Source organism: Ctenocephalides felis, unplaced genomic scaffold, assembly GCF_003426905.1.
Source record: "Ctenocephalides felis isolate EL2017-DRISC unplaced genomic scaffold, ASM342690v1 CF-g0.4_SCAFFOLD_01492, whole genome shotgun sequence".
Classification (NCBI taxonomy): domain Eukaryota; kingdom Metazoa; phylum Arthropoda; class Insecta; order Siphonaptera; family Pulicidae; genus Ctenocephalides; species Ctenocephalides felis.
Window position 1 is genome coordinate 45273765 of NW_020537646.1, and position 19048 is coordinate 45292812.

Below are 19048 nucleotides of genomic sequence, written 5' to 3' on the forward strand. Positions count from 1 at the left end.
GAAAAATTAAGTTTTATGTATTTTTTGTTATTTTTATATTATTACAACTAAATTATAATTATACCTCTAAATCAATACTTGACTCTTCTGCCTTTTGTATAATTTCATAATTTAAAGCCATAAAATATAAATTAGTCGAAGTTGGTTTGCTAATTGTGATAAAATTCATTAACAATTGTTTTAGCCAGTAGTAAAACAGCGTGTAAATGACTATTAACGTTTATTAAACAAAATTAGATAAATTAAACATTGAGTACCACGATGGGGTCCCATCGGAAGACTTTGCAACGGGCCCCGGAGGGTCTAGTTACGCCACTGTGTATGGCATCATGCTTTAAAGCAAATTGCAGGAACTTCCCTTACCTTAATAAAATATTCGAAAAATATTAAATGTTTTCAAATAGATTATTGTAAATAATGTAGCATTAGCTTTCATTATTTTTATTTTAAAAATTAATTACTTTAGTTTATTTACTGTAGCTTATTTAAATAAACTAAACTGTAATCATTTATTTAAAGTGTATAAATGATGTTTAGAACTTTAGCTAGGATTAGAATTAACATTCGAATTATTTTTCGATATTCAAAAACATTTTTTTTGTAATTATAAAAAATGATATAAAAAAATTTCTTTCCCCAAAAACAAGCGTTTCATCAACACAAGCAGAAAGTTTTTTGAATCATTCAAATTGGATGCTTAGTTCTCTCAAAAAATGCCACTATTTGCATATTTAGCTCCGTATCTCCGAAACGGCTAAACCTGTCTTTGCCAAAATCTTATCACCAGGTCTCCACATCATTACGAATTGAATGTTTTTTGGATCATTCAAATCTGATGCTCCTTTCTTTCAGAATCTCGATTTCTATTTTCTGCACTCTTTGCTCCGTGTCTCCGAAACGGCTAAACCTGCCTTTGACAAAAACTAATCAGCATATCTCCCTATTAATAGGAATCGAATATTTTTTGAACTATTCAAATCGGTTTTGATCCGTGCGCCGGAAAACGTGGACGAAGAATTGTATCCATACATACATACACACCAATCCATTTTTTTAAGGTGTGCCAAAATGTTCAGAAAACGTGAAAGATATGCAAAAAATCTCAATTAGGATTTTTGGACGATTACAATAACTTACACTATGGGAAGTTAACAAATATGGGTCTGTCAGGAGGCAGGTCCATGATATAAGAGCCACACAAATCAATGATTCCCTTTCCCTTCCTTGTTTCTTATTTCCATTACTATTTTATAACCATTAAACACTTTTTAATCACACTTATATTATAAATTTTCCTTTTCAAACTCTTTTTCCATGCTTCCTGGTTACTCCAGGTTTCCGAAGCACGGCTTTCAGTTCCTTGTATTTTCTTTTCTTGCGTAAGTCACCAACTATCTGCTTTCTTCTTCTCCCCAATCCTTTCAATCCTTTTATTTTACAATTCACGACGTCGTGTAAAAAGGCACTCTTTTTGCAGAATTACGCAAGGTCTGTTTTCTGTTAAAATATGAGAATAAAAACTAATGCTGCATGGTATAGTGCCTTCTCCTCCTCCTCCATTCACCACCAGCAACATATTTCAAAACTCTTCAGAAAGTATCTGTTGGCCTTTTTTAGAGTCCAGGTCACTGATCCGTTCAGAGCTATTCTCCATAACACTCTTCCGCAAGTCGAGATCGAGACTCGGTTTGGTCATTACTAGCGTTCTCTTCTTCGTGAATCGGCATTCACTTGGCGCTTGCGATCCTTGCCCTGATTTCCATCGTGCAGTCTCTGGTCAGAATGCTTCCCAAGTCTTCCAATTTTCGATTTTTTACCGTTATCCTCAGTGGTTCATCTTGTTTCGATATTCTCATCACCATTGATTTGTCGATGTTGATCTCCATTCCGTATCATTTGAAAATATTATAGTTAAATGTTATCAAGTAAAATAATATCCCTTCCCGGGCATTGCTGCACCAAATTGAAAAAAATTAGTTAGATAAAATCAGTTAATAAAATAGTCAAATATCGATGAATCAAACATCTAAAAATACGATGTAAGAAGTTTCAGCCCAATAGGACACAATAGGACCCAAGGTCCTGATTTCTGTTAAAATATGAGCATAAAAGCTATTGGTAGATGACATAGTGTATTAAAGCAAATTGCTGTAACTTCTCTTAGAAGAAGCTTTTTTTTGATAATTTTGAAATAATTTAAAATCTTTATTTGATTAAATTGAATTCATTAAAAATATTGAAAACATTTAAATTTAAAAAAATATTTTTCAAAGCAATCAGGCTGCGTGGATGTCTTCAAATCGTGCATTTGGACACCGTGTTTTTTTTTAAAACCGGAATTGCCATCTTTGGCACTTTTTGCTCCATATCTCCACAACGGCTGAAACTAATTTTGCCAACAACTAATCATCACGTCTCTCTGTCAATACGAATCAAATGTTTTATAAAATCATTCAAATCGGTTGATCCGTGATCTCAAAATCGTGGACGCATAATTATATACACACATATATAATACATACACATATATACACATACATTAATTTTTTCTAAGGTATAGCAAAATGTTCAGAATATGTCTTGAAACCTAAAGATATGCAAAATATTGCTTCGTTTTTGGTTTTATTAGTATGACTTACCCTACAGGATGTTACAAAATACAGATATCTGCAAGAACAGAGATTCAAGTATATTCATCTTATATCTTAAATAAATAAACAATTGCATCCATTGTATATCATTCTAATAACTATATATTAATATTATCATCAATAATATATTATCATTAATATAATTCATATTAATGAGTCATTACTAATTGATATAGCTTTGCCGTAATCAGGACCCTTATCTTATAAAATATTAGCGTCCGTAATAAAAAGAGAGCCGATAACAATTCAAAAAATTTCATCAACACATAACGCTATATGGTGCTTGTATAATGGTTGTCTGGAAATATTTGAAAAGTAAGTTCTAGATAATTTCTCTTTGATTTTTGGTGTGATAAATCGAAAAATGCGGCAAGTAGCCTGATAATAAAATCTCATTGAATCAATATCAAATCTTATTTTACGTCTACATTTAGGAGCGCGCAAATCTATTCTTGTACTTCTTTCACTTATTATTTTCCATCACTTTTCGTTTTGGATGTTAAATCACAAGTCATCATTTTTGAAAGAAAAAGAAGCTTTTGAACTGTTTGAAACCGAAAGAGAAGGTTCATTTAGCCAGAAAATGCCATTTGCTAATTTTATTTTTGCTCTACCTTCCAAGTCATTCTGAATTGATTGACACCAAAATTGGAAAAAATATTTGCGTGTGAGCCAAAATTTTATCTTTGGTCGACATTTTGCTAAAATCTGTCCAAATTCTGAAATCACATTTGAAAAAATCTCATGTTTAAGTCGATTATTAAAAATTTAGGATAGCTTAAATGCCCATAATGTCACTTACAATTTGTTACATAGTTAAGTTAAACATAGTTAGATGTCATCATTTCTTCAATATTTCGTTTCCTTGATCCATAATTTTTTAAGAAGGGATAAAAGATGTCAAAAATGTGTGCCCGAATAAGGTTTTTTGTTAATGCATTTTTTAAATACAATTTTCTCGGATTAATATAATACTGAGATAAATATTCAGTTTATTAATTTTAAATGTGTTATGCTAGCTTGCTGGCTATCACTCAAAAAGATAAATACTTGTATATATTTATGTGTGTCATCATTACAAGCAAACATTTGTGATTGCGCAACTGAGTGATGTCATTACAAATTTATTTCTAGCGTTTCTGAACTATTTATATAAACGTACAAAAATTCGATGGCTATTTTATGTTCAAACATCTGATCATAATAAACTAATTCAACATTAATTCAATTGAGAAATTTATGTTCATTCATTTCATTTGTAACCAATGTTAATTTTGCAAAATTTAAATTTAATCTTTTTTTTTTCTATGTATTCTTAATATATGTGCATTCCAAATTCTATCTATTGATGTGAAACTGAGTTTTATTTAGGGATTTGGAAACTTGTTAGTTTTTTTGAACAACCTTAGGAATGTATTATCATATAATTTTCTGCAATGGTTTATATTATAAATCCGTATTATTATTTATAATTAAGGGCCTTTGTAGCATAGTGGCATGGTGCGATCCGGTCAGGCGGGTCGCGGGTTCAACCACCGTCACGAACATTCCTGATATCGAGCAGTAGCGATATCTATTTTTACTTGGGAATATAGATCTTAAATATGTTTTCAAGTGAAAATAGCCTTTCATAAGCATTGCTGCACAAAATTGAATAATAAGTCAGCCCTATTAGATAAATTCTAACAATCAAGTAATCAAATACTCATGGACCTTGGGTTAAAAATATGACACAAGGAGAAGCTCAGCTCAACAACTTATGAGCCGTAAGGTTCTGATTGTTATTAAAATATGATAAAAAAATATATTATTTATTATATCTAAGACTGCGCTGTGCATTCCGCATCTCTATTTTGATATATTTATATGCACATTATTAAATTGGAATTTTTTTTACACTATTAATTTTGATTACTATTTATTTATAATATTTGGAACAGTTGTTTCATATAGCTTTCAGCATGTTTAGCAAGTTTTATACCCATGCATCAAGTGTTGCGTTTTGCAGGGCGAATTCGAATTTTCTTTACACAAATTTAAATGATTTTTTTGTTCTATATTTAACTTCCCGTATGGTAGTTAAAGTAATTGGCCGAAAATCGAAAATGAAAATTTGTGCACATTTTCACGTTTTGAAGGTTTCTGAACATTTTGCAATACCTCAGAAAAAATTGATGTGTGTGTGTGTTTGTTTTGTATGTTCCCATAGTTTCGCCCACGTTTTCGGGCGCACGGATCAACCGCTTTAAATGGTTGAAAAAACATTCGATTCTTATTGATAGGGAGATTTGCTAAATAGTTTTTGGTAAAAGCAGGTCCAGCCGTTACGGAGATACGGAGCAAAGAGTGCAGAAAATACAAATCGAATGTTTGAGAGAACGGAGTATCCGATTTGAATGATCTAAAAAACATTCAATTTGTAATGATTGGGAGAAGGGGTGATTAGTTTTTGGCAAAGGCAGGTTCAGCCATTTTGAAGTACAGAGCTTTGTTTCAATTTTTTTTTTTCATTTTTTTTTCAAAAGAATTTTTTTTTTGTATATCAAAAATAATTCAGATTTTAATTTTAATTCTGACTAAACTTCTAATATACTTTAAACAAATAATTTCAACTTTGCAATTCAGTTTATATAATTCTTATAAATGTTAGACAATGTTAAAATATTTGTAATAATCTATTTGAAAACATTTAATATTCCTGGAACATTTCATTACGGTACGGGAAGTTCCAGCAATTTGCCTTAAGGCACGATGCCATACACCACTAGTTCAGATTTATTTTACTTAATAGTTTATCGGAAAGCACTTCTGATATTAATTTCAAATGGTAGATCCTTAAAACAAAAGTAAACAACTTGCTTTTATTTAACATGTTTAGTTTATTATTTGATAATTGATTACCATGATATGCTTAATACTAATTCAGTTTAAAGTATTATTATAGATAGTCATACAATATTCAAAATAACAATATTTAAACTGCTAAATACAATCTTGTTCAAATTAGATTCGTACAATTTTGCATTTAAATTATTTTATTTTAGAATGTATATGTAAAACAAAATCATTTTTTTACAAAATACATAATTGGCATTGGCCTCATTATGAGAATCGAATATCACATCCAAATCTTCACATACAAAAATATTCCAAGCTTTATGAGCAAATATAAGCTTTAAATTGCAATTGACTCATTAATTGAATTTTGATATTAGAATTATCCTGATATTTGATTTATTACATTAACTTCTAATTTTATATTATGTTGTGGATGATATACAAAAATAAGTAAAATTTTCAATTATTCTAAATTAATCCTAAGATTTCATCTTGGATTTCACGCCAAATGTAATTAAGAATATTTACAAATGAAAATAAAAATTATAGACCAATTAGTGAATTATTTATCATTTAGGCAAATGTTTGAGGTTGAATTATATTAGTTTTGAAGCTAAATGATATAAAGCTTTTATTGATCTTGTAGGATATTATAATATCATTATTATTTTATTTTAAATATGATCTATTGATAGTAATGGCACTCTTAAACTAAATTAATCTATGTGCCTTCTTAAATATAGTATCAAATTCCGCTTCAAAATAATTCTTTATCATATGATAACGTTTAAAATATAATTTTCAAATAAGTTTTAATTTAAAATGTATTACAAATGTATTACTTTAATGTTTAGATACTTTCGCCTTGCGTAAGATTAAAAAAAATAATCAACATAGAGGCCAATTCTTGGATAAGATAAGAACGTTACGATATCAGTCGATTTTGTTGAGTAATCGCATGAGTTGGTAGTTACAAACTGCCAAAAAGCTCCATCTCTGACTTTCCAACGAGCGTTTAACACAATATCAACCACTAAAACATAACCTCCAAATGGCATAAATGTTAAATAGCAATGTTGCCATAAGTGTTAATTACGTACGAACTAATGTTAAATTCTGGCATTTGTACAATTTAGAGGTTGGTAGTTGATATTGTGTAAAACGCTCGTTTGGAAAATCAGGGATGAAGCTTTTTGACAGTTTGTGACTACCAACTCATGCGATTACTCAACAAGAGACTAGTAACACAACTATTTTATCCGAATTGGCCCCATAGTGTTGGTTGTTTTATTGATTCGTGTAGAGAAAAGTAAGGATGCGTCTTACGTTCAGATATCTCCAGGCTTTATATCATATTAAATTATCAAATTTAAGGAGATATAGGTAATAGAATTTTTCATGGTTGTTCAATTTAGCCTAAGCTGCCATATAAAAAATGCCTTATACTTATATATAATAATTGATTTCTTTATGTAATAATATATGAAGTAGTTTACTCATGTCCTAATTCTTTATCATATAAGAACTCGCCAACGCCATTACCATTGCGCCTGATATTTGTCAAATGTGCTCCAATCTCGCTGATGGAGTCGACTTGTTCTTGTAGATAATGAGATTCTAAGAAATCCAGAAGATTTGGATCGTTATGGCGGGATCCCAAAGCATGCAAGGCCAAAAGACTCTAAAAAAAGAATATCGCATGTTTTAGTTTTCTCTTATATTTAGCTACATATCTGTGGTATCTATATTTATTCACATCACATAATTATATTGGTAATGATTTCCAAGAGTTCATTTTTATTTACCATTCATATTTTAAATTATATATAAACTCCTTGAATTGCATAAATTCGTGTTACTTAAGAAGTTCACATTAAGTATTTGTGTGAAATTTTGGAATTTTTGCTGAGTAGTTTACTAATTAAGTATTAGTTTTTTACATAATTTAGGGTTACCTAATAACAAACTCGATGCCAAAATTCGTTACTTTATAACTAATAGAGAATATTTCATATATGCACATAACATTTAAATTTTTAAGATTTTAAGCTATCTTATTATTTCACAATATCTATATAATGAGCCATTTTTTATCGAATTCAATCTAATATATGAGTCAATTTGAAATTAGAAACAATACTTAATTGATCTTTGAATGATATAGAAAAAAATCAACATTTTTTTGATCTGGACTTCTAATCATGCCTTTTATATGTACTAATATACGCTTATATAATTTTGTACATTGTAAAACATAAAAAATTTCATAATTACATTTTTTTTTAATTTTCTCAAATTCCAATATTTTAAATATTTTTAATGCTTTGCTCTATTTTCAAAATGTTACAAACAATATCCTAAAGTTTTAATAACAAAGTTTTTTTAATAAATTTAATGAAATTATTAAGTCTGTTAATTTATTTTGTTTCAGAATGCAGTAAGTTCCTGCAAATCGCCTCAATGCATTAAGACCGCTTTAAATCTTTTTCTTTAATAACAAAATAAATATTCTGTTTTCTTATAAAGGAAAATAAAATGAAATTGGGCATAACTGATGGTATATGATATAAAATGGAATTATACCCAAATTCTAAAGTGAGAACAGGATGGGAAAAAGGTAAGTGATAAATTTAATTTTATAATTCATAATTTTCTCAAAGACGTTATTATATCTAATATGGAAAGAAATCGAAAAGAAAATTTATGCTTGATGAATACTATATATCTAGTAAAGTGTGTTAAATTACACACTTTCCCCAGTTTAAGTTTTTATCCAATAATACGCGCCGAACTGAATAATTTTTCCTGCCGGTACTAATCCAAGGAATTTATAATTAAGTAATTGCGAAATGGCAATTCAAATTTTGGTTTATAAAAAAAATCTTTCAAATAACCAATTCAAAGCAATGATTTGAAATTTGAAACTGTTTTCTATGTTTGGATAATATAATAAATCTTAAGAAATACCATTTGATATTATCTCAAATTTTACCTCATTAACATCTTTTTCCAATGCTAGAGCATTGGCCATGGCATCTTCAAGTTTTCCCCAATCTTGATTTGGAGGTGCTTTTACGTCGGTAAGCAAAAGTCTTCCTCCTCTAGAGTTCTGGTAAGCCATTAATTTCATTGCATGTTCTCTTTCTTCTGATGATGCTTTTAAGAAATATTTATGAGCCCCTGGAAGGGCGATGTCCGTGCGCGAGAAATGATATGACTAAAATAATAATAAAAATATTAGTTACTTCAACTTAAATTATCTTCAATATTATTATAATATAAGATTCACTGATATCTTCAAAAATATTTCTATTTGTTATTATTTTTTTTAGACATTTTATATACAATTACATACATTTTGTATACATTTTATAATGCACGAAATTGGGACTTCAAAGAACTTGAGTAGGGAGTTAGGGTCTTTAACGAATTCAAAATATTTCTTTGCCTCTATTGGACTTGTGAACGTCCCATGTTGCCATGGCTACTGTGCATGTGACACAGTATACTAAAGTGTGTAGCTGCGTCATTTTTGACAGGCAATATGAAATTGTGCTACCATATAATTTCGGTTTGCGATAAAATTATCGACTAATTTTAAATTTTATATTACCTTTTTTTTCAAATGTGTCACTATCACCAGCACCGAGATTAATTAATCAAATAACTATTCAAACAATTTAGCAATCACAAAAATTGTTACACATTATCAAGGATTGATTTTCAAACGAAATAGTCAGTACATCCATAGATGTCATATCGTATATAAATTTTTAATATATTTATGTACATTCATGAAGAGTTATGCTTATGCATTCTCTATTTAATATTCTGTCATAAAGTTTCTGTACACAGATAAAAACTGCTAATTAGTTTTTGGCAGAGGCAGGTCTAGCCGTTTCGGAGATGTGGCCCAAAAAGTGCTAAATTTGTATTTCAGTTTTCGAGATAACAAAACGTCCGATTTAAATAATTTAAAAAACATTTTACTTGTATTGACGAAATGAATAACTAGTAAAATTTTTGTAACAGCTGGACCGTCTCCAGAGGTCCAATAAAAAAAGTGAAAAATGGCAGTCAAAACTGAACATTAGACATATGTACATCCTATTATTAGATATTTAATAAATATTATAATAATAAGTAAAAATTTTGTGTCTATTTATGTGGGTTCCATACCAATGTTTACACATTAGACGATTTTCAAAAATTTTTTTAATAATTTAGTTTTTGGTACAGGGAGTTCCAGCAATTTGCCTTAAGGCACGATGCCATGCACCACTAGTTTATTTAATAATATTTTAACCAGTCTCGATCATTTTCACTCATTTTTGGTTCATTGAGGTTCATTTCAACTGAGATCAAATTTCTAAGGAACGAATTTGCAAATAAATCCTCTTTAAGACATTAGTACATGAAGCATGAACTCAAAGGGCACAAGTTATTCATCGTAACTAATTTTCGTAGGAACAAAAAAAAAGGTTTTGCAACAAATATATGACTATTTTATTTACCCCTGGATCAATGGATAATTTTTGTCCGGTTTTAGCAATTATTTTTTGCGATTTAGAAGAGAAGTTAACAGCTGATCACCTTCGACAAGTTTAATTTTTTTTTCTTGGCCCTGTAATGCTTGGGAAATGGTACTATGTCATTTTGTTCAATGTATAAGTATGTCATTTAGTCCGAAATTGAACAAAAGTGAATAATTATTCAAAATTTTATCAAACATCTAATCATTGCAATAAGATTCATCAAAATCACTAGTATTGACATAAATCAATTGATTTTAATAGAAATAAATACATAGATCATAAAATAGGTCCTAGAAAACCACCCTTAAAATAAGGCTGTGACATTGATGGTCAACATCTGACAGGATTGTTATTATGGCTTTCTTTATGTTATATAGTCGCAGAATCATTGATGAAATTAGCCAATTTTTAAATAAGGTCACGGTGTTATTTTCTTATATAATAAACGTTAATGTAGCTTTGACAAATAAAATAATTATAATAAAATAAAAACTCTAAAAAAATGTATAATTAACATCTACAATGTGAATATCCTTTGTATATTAAAGAAATATGCAGACGCAAAGGAATCAATATAAACGTACATACTAATGATTTTAACGCGACAAGTAATACTAATATTGCAATTCTGAAACCTTTAATTGTGGAAGGCAATTTGCTGCATAATAACTACCATGAATTATTACTCGTGACCAATTAAATACAGGAGTGCCTATCATTTGCCTATGTATAAGCAAAAAAATATAATGAATAAAACTTAAGTAATACTAAATTTTTCTTGAAAATACTGAAGAATAGTAGATGCATTACAATTTACTTTTTTTTTTATCCACGAAAATATTGCCTTATTTTATTGTCGACATTCGAAATTCTTTGACCCAAATATATGTTTATTTCGCTGTTTGATTATTTTTATTCCAAAACAAAAATATTATTTGTTATTATCTAGATGTGAAAATAATTGAAAAGCAACGACAGCGCATTTCGCAGAAACATCATTGCATACGTATATTATTGACATTCGCGACATATGCAACATGTATCAGAGTTATTCCCACATGATTAAATATTATTTACTTCGCATTTCGTTACGCATGAATACGATTTTAACCACAGCATGAATACTATTATCAAATATGAATACTTTTTCAATTCAATTCTTTTCCAATTCGAAGATGAATATGTCATTTTCGATTTTTTCAAAGGACGTTTATTACATGTATATGGAAAATAAAAATATGTACAATATGCACTTCTAAATTAAGAAACAGCATTAATATATGATCACATGAAAAATATCTTCTTATAGTTTAAATAAACTTCTGATTGTTTAAGTTTTCAACTCTGCTAATAAATGTATTTTAAATTTCACTCGGCTTTTAGATTTTATTTATATTTTCACTGTGTATTGTTAAAAAACAAAATGCGCTAATTCACGGTAATTTGTAATGCCCCAGATTCCAAGATCGATATCCAGTTAATTCAAGCATTATACTAAATTCAAATTAATTTTGGGGTGTTGGAATTTTCAACAAAAATGAATACATAAAAAAATTTAGCTTCTAATCAAAAACTTATTGGTCAGACGATCATCACTTGAATCTTCAATTAAAATGTCCATAATTTTGGAAAAGTACGAATATTGTAAAAAATATAAAAATTTATAGAACAATTGATAATAATCCACAATTACTGACATTAGGCTTTTTAACTTGCCATATGTTAAGTTATAGTAATCGCAAAAAATCGAAAATGAAAATTTTTATATATATTTATGTTTCAGAGATTTCTGAAAATTTTGGCATACCTTGAAAAAAATAGATATATGTGTGTGTGTATATGTGTGTGTGCGGATACAAATTTTGTCGACGAATTCGGGAACACCGGTCAACTGATTTGAATAATTCAAAAAACATTCGATTCGTATGGATAAGTTAGTTTAGTTTTTGGCGTAGGCAAGTCTAGCCGTTCCGAATATACGGGGCAAAGAGTGCCAAAAACGGTAACTCAGTTTTTAAGAGAACGGAGCGTCCGATTTTAATAATTCTAAAAACATTTTACTTATATTCACAAGATGAAGAACTGTTCAAATTTTCCGAACTGTCCAGCGGTTATGGACTTTCGATAAAAATAAGTTAAAAAAATGTCATTTGGCAGTCAAACATGTTTATTGGGCATATGTACATTAAATTATCAGATATTTTATTAATGTGTACACATATTGTGTATTTCTTTTTGGGTTTCGAACCAATATTTTTAATTAGGGTACTGAAGTTCCAGTAATTTGCCTTAAGGCAAATAAGGCAAAACGATTTCCATTCTTCCTCGAACACTAATACATAAATAATCAAAACGTAATTGATACACCTTCTATATTGAAAGCTACTGATACTGAAAGTTTCGAATGAAAGACAAAACAAATGTTATCAAAGATGCTACTGTTGAATCGTTTTTCAGAATTATCGTGAAATTCAATATAGCTTTAATTATTTAGAGTTTTTGATGCAGACAAAAAACATTTATCTCATATAATAAAAATATTCTAATTGTCGTGCGCAATATGATATATTTACTCCGAATGTCCATCAAAATATAAATTTGTCTGTCCAAAAATAAATCCGCAAACGCACTGCCGATGAAGTTTGTTTTGCTTTCTCTGATATTTGAATAATAATACCATACTATTTTGAGCAAAGAAAAATCTATTGAAGAAATCATTAGCGCGTCATTTTCAAATTGCGAACAGCATGTTTGTTCACCTGTTACATCCACGTTAATTGTTTAAGTGTTATACATGGTTAAACGTCAAAACAAACATTATAATGAATTTATTTATCAAATTGTATTCTTACTAATTTTGTATATTAAAGTATATTAGGCATTCTATTGAATTTTAGAAATATTATAGAGAATTGCGTCAGATGAGTATGATAGAGAAATAAACGGATTTACATCATAATATATCAGGTGTACCGAAAGTTCTGCCGGTTTGCGGAACAAAACTTTTTTTTTCTTTCGCCAATTAACTTTATTGAATAATGTAATTGTCATTGTTATTAACAATTTCTTGACAACGTAAAGGTACTCTGTTCATCCTACTTTGAAATAATGTTTCATCTTTAGATGCGAAAAATAGAACCAGTACATGTTTAACATTTTCTCTTTTTCTTTTTTTTTGCCAGTCAAAATTTTTTGAAGACAAAAACAAATTATAAGTAGTGGTGTATGGCATCGTGTTTTGAAGCAAATTGCTGTAACTTCCCGTACCGAATTAAAATTTTGAAAATCTGAATTATTTTAGATATTGAAATTTTTTTTCTCGAAATTGAAATTTGTTTTTTCTTTTTCTATTTTCTCCGCTCTTTGCTCCGTAACTCCAAAACGGCTGGACCGACTTTTGCCAAAAACTAATCAGCATATATCCCTATCAATAGAAATCGAATGTTTTTTGAACCACTTAAATCGGTTGATCCGTGCTACCGAAAACGTGGACGAAAAATTGTTTTCATACATACATACACACATCCATTTTTTTCTCAGGTATGCTAAAATGTTAAGAAACCTTCAAAACGTGATAACCTACCATACGGGAAGTTAATTAGTGTTTGTAAGTAATTTATTTTTCATCCTCAGTTATCATATTCCGGTTCAAAAAGGACTTTGTTTCAAACTAACAAAGACGAGAATATGACAGCTCGGTCGTGCAACTTTTTCTGACTTTTTTATGTGGCACGCATCTCGAATACTTCTACAGAAACTCTATCTTCTGAATATAATCAGAAATGGTTTGTTGAGCTGAATTAAGTCTTTTTGCGAAGCCCGATGTTGCTCAACAATACTTTAACAACAACATCGCCAATCAAAGATGCTCGCCCGGAACAGAAAGGTCGAAATCACCTGTTTCAAATTTTTAGTACCATTTTTTAGTACTAATTTTTAGTACCAATTATATGAGATAATTGAATATTCTATCAAAAACTGTTTCTTCACCAAACACTTTCAATAAATTTCTAAATTATTGTAGAAGAAATCTTCCTGGTTAAAATTTGTATAAAATTCAGTGCTTTAAACAAATTTTGTCAATCGCCACGGTTAGAAACTTTTCACTCTTAACACTAATGGGAATCAACTTTATGATAGTTTATTTTCTTCATTGGTGTAAAAATATAGAGCCAATCATGCAATAAATAAACATGCAACAAACGTGGCATTAACCATGTCATAATTTTGGACAGAACTTTCCGGTAGACCTAATATTTGTATATATGATGAAAATAATACTCGATTCAATTTTGAAAGTTTCGATATCAAATACATATTAGTAACCGGTTAAAATGTTATAAAAACCAAATTCGTAACGCACATACATTAAAACATTTTGTACAATATATATTAAATGTGCATTAAAAATATAAACATAAAACTAAAATATTTTTTAAATTAATTTATAATAATCTTACCATTGACAAATATACATAGCTCGCATACAATTCCATATTGATCTGCTTGTTTATGGCGTCTTCGCACTCCTGATGATAATTCTGTCTGATTTCTGCCATGTTGAAAAATTATTTTCTTAATTTTTTACACTTGAACTAGTTGCTTCCGAAATATAATCTCTGTTTCAAAATTTACAGTACACCTTGTATTGTAAGCGATTGTTTTTCAAATGACAAGAGTTATGAGTCGACGCTTCTGTTCTGAGAGGTGCATGCGCACTGCGAACGAATGCGTTTTATTCGTACGAACGGGTCGCGGACAGTGAATGTTTTTATTTTTTATTGTTTTCCTTCGACATGTTTTGCTTGTGCGAAATTTAGCACATTTAATACTCCTGATGAATGTTTTGAGCTATAACTCTAAACAAGATGTTAGGTCGTGCAAACATGCAACCGCCAACAATGGCAAATGCTGCACTTGGTAATTGATCTGGGCATGTAATGCGCAGGTGTACGGAAATTCGAATATAATGAATGAAGAGTATATATCCGGTTTACAAACCAGCAGTATATTTTCTTGGTTTTCAATGCATCCAATAATAAAACCGATATTTGCATTATTATATTGGTAATAGAGAATGTCCTTAGGTGAATTTAAGTTAAGTAGGGGATAAAGTGCAAAGAGATTTCATTCAACCTTTAAATCTTGAAACACAAAAATTCTGGCATAATCATTTGTTCGCAACTTTTTATGAATCATTCTTTAAACAAAAGAAAATAAACTATTTTTCATTTTGCACGCCTAATTATTAGTAGTTATAAATACTTACTTTGTAATAATAATATAATTTGTAGATATTGCTTTGTTTGGTATAAAGAGTAGTAAATCTCAATTTATTACAAAGAACTTGGGGGTATTCTAGTGTAGAAATTCAAAAATTCAATTTTTTTTTATTTCTTTTATTTAAAGTTTAACTATCTAAAAATATGGATACAAGAAGGTTTTTGAAAATTAGAATTATTTTCGGAGATATAGGCATTTTACTGACTTGGTCTCCATACTGGTTTGGCTTCACGCAAAAATTTAAATGCGTTTTGATCTTTAAATGACTTTTTCAGTACTGTTGACACGATTTCTCGAGTTTTAATCGACCGATTCACTTGAAATGTTCCGAGAGTCTTGTATGTAGATCTATCTATAGCCCGAACTAGGATTATCCCCAAATTCCAATTTTTACTATTTTTAAAAAAAATTGAGAAACTCAAAAAACAGTAAAAAAACACTTTTTTTCAAACAGTCGCCAATTTGTAAAAACATTTTTTTACTCATTGCTAGTTCGGGCGATTGCGACATCATTGTAGATTATTAATCTTTTTATTTTTTGCATTTCCAATGGCTAGGAAATAATGTCAAGACTGAGGTGCCAATTTTTTGAGACCATCCACTTTATCAGATGCCAATTTTTACAATTTTCAACATTTTATTTTTAAATTTTTGTTTTGTATTTTAATAATAATAAAAAAGTGGTAAAAATGGATAGTAAAAACATTCATTGCTTTCTTTTACGACACTTTAAAAATTACCTAAAATTTATCGCTATACACTAGAATACCCCCTTAAATTCTTTTCAACCTTTTCCATTATATATCAGAATAGCATTTTGGAATGAATTTGTAATTTGCCTCAAAGAAAAATTTCAACTTGTTAATTTTGCAATTTTACAATTGTTTGCAAATTTGAAGCATAACTAGTCAACAGAACTTAAAATTACATTACTAAAGTTGAAGTTTATATGAAACATAGACTTCTCTCCATGGAGTGAACTCTAAATTATTACTTTTTCCTTCTGTTCTAACTTTGTTTTTCTCTCTTTTATGTAACAATAACTTTTATTGTATGTTTTATTGATTTGATTGTATCAAGATAGCAATTTTTATGGAAATAAGAAAAAGTGATGTTGGAGTGGCATCAACATCTAGCAATTTTCACTTAAATAAGCTCTGGTCTTACCTGCAATGAAAATTAAACTGGTTAAAATATATTATCAAATTTTCATAATTTTTAATCACTTTTTCGAAAAGTTGTCGATATTGTGTCGTATTAAAGATTCTCTTTAATAATTTAGATCATCTATTTTATATATGATATGGTAAGTGATAAAAAATAACAGGAAAAAGTTTTTGTCGGATTTCTGCAGTATAATTTCACATAATTTATAGAGAATATGGATCTCTTTGGTTCTTGTTCATAATTACCTTCTCTTTTTATCAATCTATTCTGTCCTAAAATACACCTTCCAGGATGATGAGACATAGTGGTTTGTAGCATCTATCCACCTAAAATATATTCTTATAGAGCAGCAATTATAATGGTCAATCATTATTACTCTGGACATTTAGAGTCAGCTTAAAATTCTTAATTGAAATTTCTTATATTTTCTTAAATACATTTATAACTGTTGTTATAACTGTAGTTTGTAGTTTTCGGCCATTCACAATAGCCGCTGTCACACGCACAAGAGTCTTTGAGCTAATCTTGTGAAGTGGCCAGCAGCTGCAATGAATACCATCATCTTTTTCTGATACCATGAACTAGATTATTTTCTGTATAATGTCATATTTTTACAAATCTTCATTTCACTGAAACTTAATATATATAAATATAGTTAATAATACTTCACTAATAGATTAGAGAACAGAGATCTTGATTGCTTGGACCACTTAATGGCATAATTTTTATTGCCCAGTTTGTTTGCACATTACCACCTTATTTGGTGTTTAAATATATGTAATAAGTATTTGTTTATTAATTTTGGTTGTTATGATTATAACAATTTAAATGGTTAAAAAACTTGCAGGTGTGAGGTAACAAATTACCGACATAAGTTCTAGATAGGGTAAAAAGTTCCATGATTTATTTCAACATACAATAGTATCAACTTGTTTATTTGTAATCATACTAACTTTATTACCTAAAGATCAATACCTGTTTATTGATTATTTGGAAAATGATCTCTACGACATTTTCCATATTCCACATGTATTGTCAAATGCAGGAGCATGATAGAAATATCGTCCTGCTTAACATTCTTATCATGAATTTTATTAAAAATGTAATGATGCAGGTTATATTTTGGATCAGCTCCATATTGTTGCTAAAATCTATACTGAATAGTTGCGTTTTGGGGTTGTTTCAAGATTTTCAAATGATGAAACATATCTATAATGTTGGCACCTCATGTAATGGCGGCCAAAACATGGTCAATACGTTCTTAGATTTTTGTGGATATCTCTTTGGCTAGTAGTGAAGTTCTTTATATCTTGATCCTAAAAGATTAAAAAAAAACAATTTTTAATTTTATAAAAAATTGTGTGAAATTTATTGTTTGAAAAAAGGAAAATAATTGTGAGAGGTTATGTTTTACTTGTGATGTTTCTTTAACAACATTTTCTTGATATTATGATGTTTATGTTTTATCAAAAATATTTCTCTTGATTCAATTATAAATATTTATTTTCAAAATTTTGTTGCTGACTTACCTTGTTGTTTGTAAGTTTATTGCGCAATATTGTTTATTTGTTGCTATTTCAGTTTGATGATGTTATTTGTAGCTTGTTTTTATTTATTCTGTTTTGTAAAAATGTATTTGAATGTTTATTTTAAATAATGCATAGTTAAAATAATACAAAAATAATTTTTGCTACGCGTTACAAACTTCTTGTATTTTCGAAATAGTTTATTGCATTATGCATGCGTTGGTATCTCTGGATTCATGAGTAATTGTACAGAGATTTTGATACATTTTTAATGGAATGTGAGTTTTTATACTAGCTTTTTGTTTTATAACAGTTTTATACAGTATATTAATTAAAAATGTGTATAAACGCTACCTAATAATTACTATATAATATTATTCTATTTGATATAGGGTAGGGCGGGGCACAAAGGTCCAATTTAATTTTTGACAATTTTAGCAATTATATTAGAAATAAAACAACAAATAACACATCTGACTATGTTCAGCAAAACTCCCAAGTAGTTCATCCCTGTATAAATGTGTTTTTGAGAAATTTGAGGCCTGGTCCTTTTTACCCCATAGACAGGATAAATAGAACGGCATGGCGCAAACACGGCCAATGCTTCATTTTAATTTTGCAGAGATTTTCTAAAATGATAGCTACTAAAAAATTAATCTAAATAAAATTATTTGTTTAAGCTTACTTTCTTGTTTGCTTTTTTTATATTTTATATCTTTGCCAGGGTAAAGGTTCAGTTGGTCTTTGTTAGCTCATCCAGGTGTATATAGAAGTTATGCAAAAAACAAATTATATAACAATTAAAAACTTAAAAAGTACATTAGGGTCTCGTAAGCTAAGCAACAGTGCTGTTTTTTAGGATCTTGTTTTGATTGAATTTGAATTTACTTTTCGAAGGACCATATGTAAAACACTTAATTGAATAACTGTATATATTTATTTTATAAGTTATAATAGTATTTATAACAAATTTAATATGTTTTGATTATGTATTGATTGAATTGACCTGATTTTTATAATTATCTATTTGATGATTTTTTGTTTTTCA

General features: G+C 28.9%; 1 protein-coding gene across 1 annotated transcript; it reads right to left on the reverse strand.

Moving 5' to 3' along the window:
* Positions 1-6613: 6613 nt before the first annotated feature.
* On the reverse strand, positions 6614-14770 carry LOC113371521 (ferritin heavy chain, oocyte isoform-like). The gene is made up of 3 exons (XM_026612154.1): positions 14485-14770; positions 8482-8706; positions 6614-7170 (listed from the first exon to the last, which is right to left on the reverse strand). Exons 1-3 carry the CDS (start codon positions 14581-14583, stop codon positions 6982-6984), a joined length of 513 nt encoding a protein of 170 aa, XP_026467939.1. The 5' UTR covers positions 14584-14770; the 3' UTR covers positions 6614-6981.
* Between the last annotated feature and the right edge of the window lie 4278 nt (positions 14771-19048).